The 7,114-nt window shown below is 36.8% G+C and overlaps 1 protein-coding gene across 1 annotated transcript; it reads left to right on the forward strand.

Annotated features, from left to right (window-relative positions):
- The first annotated feature begins 958 nt into the window (after positions 1–958).
- Positions 959–2,961, forward strand: LOC107757110 (uncharacterized). The gene is made up of 4 exons (XM_016574488.1): positions 959–974; positions 1,518–1,562; positions 1,948–2,016; positions 2,113–2,961. The coding sequence occupies exons 3-4, from the start codon at positions 2,003–2,005 to the stop codon at positions 2,858–2,860; spliced, it is 762 nt and encodes a 253-aa protein (XP_016429974.1). The 5' UTR covers positions 959–974; positions 1,518–1,562; positions 1,948–2,002; the 3' UTR covers positions 2,861–2,961.
- The last annotated feature ends 4,153 nt before the right edge of the window (positions 2,962–7,114 follow it).

The following is a 7,114-nucleotide window of genomic DNA, read 5'->3' on the forward strand; positions in this document are numbered from 1 at the left end:
CACTGTTTTCTGTGAGCACATGGCTTGTGTTGTGTTTGTCTGGTGCCATGTGCTCTCTCCTGTCTATTGTCTTGCCCCGCCCATCTTGTTACCTCATTATTGTTTAAGTTGGTCCACCTGTGTCTCCCTCGCTAGCCTCCTCATTTGGTTTCCTATTTATTCTCCTGGTGTCTGTAATCCTCTGTTGATCCGTCGTTTTTCATTGTGTGTGTTATGTCTTGAGTCCTCGCGTCATCTCTCCACACGCACCGTGACAGGGATGCAACGTGTAAAACGACAGTATAAGTCATTATAATCCGTAATTATGTCCCCACTGGATGCAACAAATGCCTCTTTATAATGGGTTTTAATGTTTATGTCTGGTTGCTCCGGCGGACAGGGCATCACAATATGGTAAGGGGAGTAACATTTCTGGCACGCTTGAGGTATTCGGGCCAATCACAACGCTCTGGATAGTTGGCCAATCAGAGCACACCTCGCTTTTCAAACCAATGAGCTTTGTAAAAATCGACGCGTTTCAGAAAGGCGGGGCATAGAGGAGAAATATTAATGTACAGTATGTGGAAAATAATGTTTCTTTTCTCTTTTCTGTTTCTCCTCTCCTAAGCGGAGCATGGCTACAGCGAGTTGGGGCAATAATGCCACTAAATTGGATGAAAATGCCCCATGCGCAAACAAATTAAATTAATTACGTCTGTTGCTAACAAAATGAAAATGAATAGAAAGTGTCGATTGCGGCATTAAATTAAGAACTGCTCATGTTGCACCGTATTTCATTTTAGGCGTTTTTACAGTGTTACGCATTATAACCAATCACATGCAATTCTGTTGAGCTTAGGAATGCAATGGCCAATCAGAGGCGTTCAGATGAGTCATCGCTAAACCTCATCAGGTTTGAGTGCGCGCGCGTTCGCTGACTGAATTCCGCGAATTCTCTCATCATAAACAAAGCGCAGATGTAAGTAGCCTACAATGTAAGTAAGAAATTCATTTCACAGTGTAGACAGCTTCAGTGATTAAAACGATAGTTTTTTTTTTAGACTGCTTAAACTCGAGATAGATCAAAGTTAATGATATGTCACTTTCTGTATAATAATTCACTGTTTGAATAACCTTGGAAAGGAAACGTTTTATAATGATCCATTTCTAATGTTTTTATTAAACTGTAATCACGTTAAATACAAATTCAGTCCCATTAAACATATTTTATTAGCCTACATGACACCCATGTCTGGTCCTTGCCTAAAAAGACGGGGTTTTTATGTTTGTAGTTAATAGATTTGGCTGCTTTTAGCACCCTGGAGTTGGTTCACCCCCTATGTCTCCCAACCTACGTAAGGACTTGTTTATTTCCTGGAAAATGAAAGTAAGGAATCCAGCAAGAGCTTTGAGAAACTGAAACTTACAGTGAAATTGTCGGTGGTCCTGCAAGAGCCTGCAAGTAGCCTAGAAAGAAGCGCTGGAACACTACATTTGCTGAAATCACTTTAAAACACGTTTTTATTTCCTCCAAACAGAGTTCTAGCCTTCATTTGACCACTGGACAGTGGACAAAGATCTAGGTAAGTCAGTTCTGCTGTCTTTTTCAGAATAGGCTACACAAACTACAAAACATTTAGTAGTCTATTTTAAAGTAATTTGAGACATCTGTTAGAACTAACCACACAAAACAACTGATTATTTAAAGCAAAAGTATCTTAAAGCTATAAAGAATGATACCTAGGCCTACTTACAAACTGAAAAGGATATATTTTTTAAAAGTTCCCTACAAATGGACCTCTGTAATTTGTTTGCACACCCTTCTGCTATATACAGTATAATGAATGTGATTGTTTAATTTTATCACTTCAGGGTTATAAAAGACCCTTACACTTCTGATCACCCTGTATATTTTGAGATAATGACTGTATATTATTTTTCATAAATGAATGTCGTATCTGATGACAGCGTGGATCATTCTGAAGAATTTTCGGCCTGCTGGAGAAACCCATCCTCCTTCTCAATGGACACTTCATTGTAAGTACATTGCTATTGATCTGCAGGAAGAAGTTAAACATTAATTAAATGTATACATTTTCTTTCTTTTTCTCTCTCTCTTTCTTTCTTTCCAAGCTGTTACCCCAGTTTTCAACCTGACACAGAAAGCATAATGTCTGTGATGCATGAACTGAAGGAAAAGAACTTAACAGACAACACCCTTCTCTCCAACTTGGACTTTGCTGAGAGATTCTTTAGAGACCATCCTCTAAAACCGTACTCCAAATTGCTAGTCAAAGGAAATTACTCTTGTGTACAAATTGGTCAGAATGACATGCAAGTTTTTACTGTAACATCAGAAAACAACCAAACCTATGTCAGTGTCTTTATCCATGACACATTTGATGAAAAAATCAAAAAGTCTTTCATTGAGGCCATGCACTTTTTCAACCACTCCTGCCAGGATGAGATTAAATCCTGTTTTACACAGGCACAAGAAGCTGTTACTAAAGAGGACCTGACAAGATTGCACATCAAATGCAACAGGTTCTCAGTCACGTACGCCACTCGATTTAGCGGTCCATGTACAACTGTGGAAACTAAATGTCAGTTAAAGCTAGAGAACCTCACTGCGGAGGGTTTACTGAACAAAAAGGTTTGGTTGCAGAAAGAGAAGCCCACATGTCCTGGTTTGATAGCATGTCTAGACCATCTCATAAAGCAATACCTGACCACAAGCATTTGCAGATGGGACTCCTATAGATTTGTCATACATGCAGACAAAGAAATTATCAGAATCACTTCATGTAATGAAGAAGAACGAGAATATGTATTGATACATGATCATGAAGGGGTCTCAATGTTTCCTCCAACACTGCAATAAAAGTTATGACAGCACTCCAGAAAACTGCAACATATTCTGTTGAAATATCTTCATGTGCATTTTTAAAGACTAAAGATTAAAGGAAATCATTATATTCATTACTAATTCTAAATTAGTTGAAAATATTGCTAAAGAAATAAATCATACAATGGCATTACCTTTGAAGTACAATACAGTTATATGTAATGTGTTTTTTTTTTTGTGGCAAGCAAATGTTTTTTATAGATTTACATTTGCATGATTTCCTACTTCATCTGTGTTCACTGACAAAAATGGTAGATTCTGTCATTCTCTACTCTTATTGTTGACATTCTTTAACATCATAAAAATAGACAATATGTAAATAAACAACTTCATTCTTTGTTATTTGTAGTTCTTTATTCTGCATGTATTTTGCCTCGGATTTTATTAGTTAAAGTGATAATCAGTTCATCGGATACTACTGTATATCAATGTACAAAAAACAGAACAGAGAATTGTATAAAACTGCATAAAACATTTCATGTATGTTTGATGAATAATTGTGTGGTTGAATATTAATGTTCTCTCTTCTTCTTCAGCACAAAAACTCAATTCTAAGTTAGAAATACCAGTTGAGTTGTTACTTATTTAACAGACCTCCATCGGCTGCTCTTTCCATCTGTAGTTCATCGATTCAAGGCCAGTTGCTGTTAAAAGAAAGTGGAACATTATATTCAGTTACTAATTAAGTGACAAAGAGCTTTTATGAGTTTAACTCGGCTGCATCTGATAAATCACACCACACTGGTCTGGTCTGGTCTGGTCTGGTCTGGGGGGGGGGGTCTAAAGAAAATCTAAATGCAACATATGCTAACACAATATAATTGTTTCCAGGTTTTTTCTCACACTCATAATTACAGCAATAGATTGTACAGTTACATGAGGCCTTGTGCTGAAGGTCAAGGTTTAGTCCAGTTATTTCAGGTAAAACATGTTTTGTTTTTTTCTTTTCTCACTTTGGTCTTTCAAGACTGACTATAATTTGTGTGGATCTGACAGTAAGTTGACGCCCCCTGCTGTCCTGGAGGGATACTGCAATAAAACATTTTCTATCAACTAAAATACCCCATAATCTCATGTTTCAGAAGAACCAGAGGTCAGAGATTTCAATATGTTGCATAACGCATAATTTTGAATGTCAACAGTTCAACAGTGTCTCATTTGTGACAATTTTATTTATCCTAAGGTGTTAAGAGAGCCATTTGAGTCGACTTTATACTGAAAAAAAGTTTTGGCCGAATTCAGTTATGTTTCCTGAGCTATGAAAGAGCAAACTCTGAGCAATACAATTTTCCTCCAAGGAGGAATAGGTTAGATACAAAGGGATGAATGATGTAGATATGGAGAGAGAAAGAGATCTGATTTATTACACATCTTCGCTGTGTTTGTGTGTGGCCAGGCGGATATATGAGGTTTTTCTGTTGGTGTGTGTCCATGGAAAACAGTAAAGCTTTCACATGTAGAGGGGTTTTATAACAGGTCCTTTGAGGACAAATAGTTGTGTGTGTATATACTTGAGTGTGAATGATTGTGCGTGTATGGGCCCGTGGAAGAAGAGTGATGTGCGGGTAAGTGTGTTTAACAGACGTAAGTGAAAACAGGCCTTCTGGCTGTCCGCTGAAAAAGCTGTGGAAGAGATAGACATCTTCAGTCCATTACACATGCTTTCGCTTAGCATTTGAACGGTATATCATGTGAAGTCATCAACTGCAGGAGACCCATTTGTGAGATTGTGTGTGTTTGCTGTTCCTTTTTCCAGCCTTTCAGCAGATATTGTAATGTATTGATGTGGGATCACTTTGCATTCTGAATCACTCAAACTGAAACTCTGAAACTGTCCACGGTTCATCAAGCTATTTAAAGCTACACTGTATAATTAATGTTGATTAATGAGAGAGTGCATAAAATCCATCTTTAAAACCGTTTTAACACACTTTGATAAAACTTTTAGAGCTGTCGGGATGGATTTCGCAGGAAATTGCATGTCACTTCATATCCATACACAGACAAAAGTAGCAAAAATTTAAAAAACATTTTTACCATGGATCATTCAAACCCCCCGAGAATCACTGGTTGTAAAAGAAACAGAAACCTTTTTTTATTTGTCCATCTGCTATGATAATATGTGCCTTGAACCACATTCACCCGCGCAGAGGAGCAGAACCGAAGCACAACCAAAACATGTTCTTGCCCAAGACGCAAGCAGTTTTATTTTTTAGAAAATTTACATTGTTTATAGATATCACATAACTGCTGTTGTTCGGCTGTGATTCAACCACAGGCGCAAGGTAGCACAAATTCAAGTGTGTGATATGTTTATTTCATACAACATTTCAATAAATAAGAAGCAATAATATCAAGCAACTATGTTATATTGCCACTTTGTCTCAGCCACAGCCAAGCCACAGCAGAATCAGCCGCTTCTCCAAGCAACACATAGTAGCTTACTGGTAGTTCGTTCTTGATTTGAACAAATCGATTGATTGAGTGAATGATTCAGTGACTCACAAACAAAGCCAGTCACTTGTTGCATTTGTGAGTGAATTGTGCTTTGGAAGAATCGTTTGTGTGAATGATTCAGTGACTCACTCATAAAGGCAGTCCCTCTTCACCACCCGCTGGTGTAATAATGTGACCTGCAAGAGTCACTGTAAAAAAAAGTGATACAAACAGTGAAGAACTGTTTTATAATATCAGCCAATGCAGAACGCTGCAGTTCAGTTGAACAACAATCAGTCATATATTTTAAAAATGATTTTTCAAAGTTGAAAGGAGTATGTTTTACAAGAAAATAATATTTCAGTTTTTCTACTGAAACATGTAACATTTAATTCAATGTATTACTTTCTGTTTCTTTGTACTTGTTTGAGAAATTTACTAGCAAATAGCAATATGGGAGTGAAAATTGTTTCTTTAACATTTTTTTTTGTGTACCCTAACAAACCTGCTGCTCCTGCTGAGGAAAGATGGTCTTTATTGTGAACGATCAGCCTTGCTGAACATGTTTATGAGAACAAACTGTTAAATAGAAAAACAGTCCTTTTCCTGCCTCCAGAAAACTGGTCTGTGTTTGATTAAAGTGCAGCAGTCCATAGAAACTGAGAACAGCCCTCTCCATAGCAACAAAAGCAAGAATCATGGGATTTTCCCTCTAATTCAATGAGGGCCATTCACTCAACCTGGATGACAGACACCGATACAAAATGCTGTGTATAATGTTACCAAGGAATAAAGCCATTCGCCATGAGTAAGTATTTTCCCACAGAAATGTGGAAGGGACCTTCTGAGGTTTTGTGTGTATGTGTGTCTCGCACGGCACATAAAGAGCCCATGCAGCGTCCTGAGCGATGAAGTAAGTCCTTTGGCAAGGCCACCAGTAATTAAATACAGTTCTTGTTCTGTGTTGTGTTGAGCACATACACATGCATACTGTTACAGATGCTCTTTACTCATTTGTGAATGTACTGTTTATATACAGAAGGGTTTGGTTTAGTGGTGTAGAGAATGGAAAAAGGCCTAACACAATAATAGGTGAAATTACATTTGTTTAAACTATGATTTGTTTCTAGACTAAGGTATTTAAGAGTTTACATATAGGAACTGTTCCATGTATATTGCAGTAAAAAATGTAAAGACTTAAACTAAATATTCATATGCACTTTAAATCAGTTTAGGGTTGATTGGAGTGCACTGCACCACCAAAATGTTTTACACATAAAACATGTAAAATTACTGTCCAGTAAAGGTCAAAGTTTGACAATGGATTTAATTATAGAAACAATAAGCTGGGCTTTATGGACTTTTACTTCAGCTTCCGTTCTTACTTCCAGCATTTAAGTTGTTAGTATAGTTTATATAGTATAGTATAACAATAAATAATCTTTTAAGCATGTTTTTGAAAACAGAGTAATTTGATCTGGGTTTCAGTTATCATCTCAGCTTCTTTGTCTTTTTGTTTTGGGGTTGTAAGATTATTGATGCCATTTGGCTGGTTCAGAAGAAGGTCACAGTCTGAAAAAACAAGGAACTCTCACGAGAATCAACATCTGTTAAATATTCTTAATTATTTTTTCTTCTAATGTGCTCTTCTAATTGCCTATTTAATTATGTGGATGCAACTGTGTTTTATTTACTTCAATGTTAAACTCTACATCATTTTATACTTTTCTCCACTCTGTATATGACTTCATTGCACTTTACAATTAAGCTACACCTTATATTTTAAACCTTTTA

Source organism: Sinocyclocheilus rhinocerous, unplaced genomic scaffold, assembly GCF_001515625.1.
Source record: "Sinocyclocheilus rhinocerous isolate Xijiao unplaced genomic scaffold, SAMN03320098_v1.1 scaffold503, whole genome shotgun sequence".
Lineage (NCBI taxonomy): Eukaryota > Metazoa > Chordata > Actinopteri > Cypriniformes > Cyprinidae > Sinocyclocheilus > Sinocyclocheilus rhinocerous.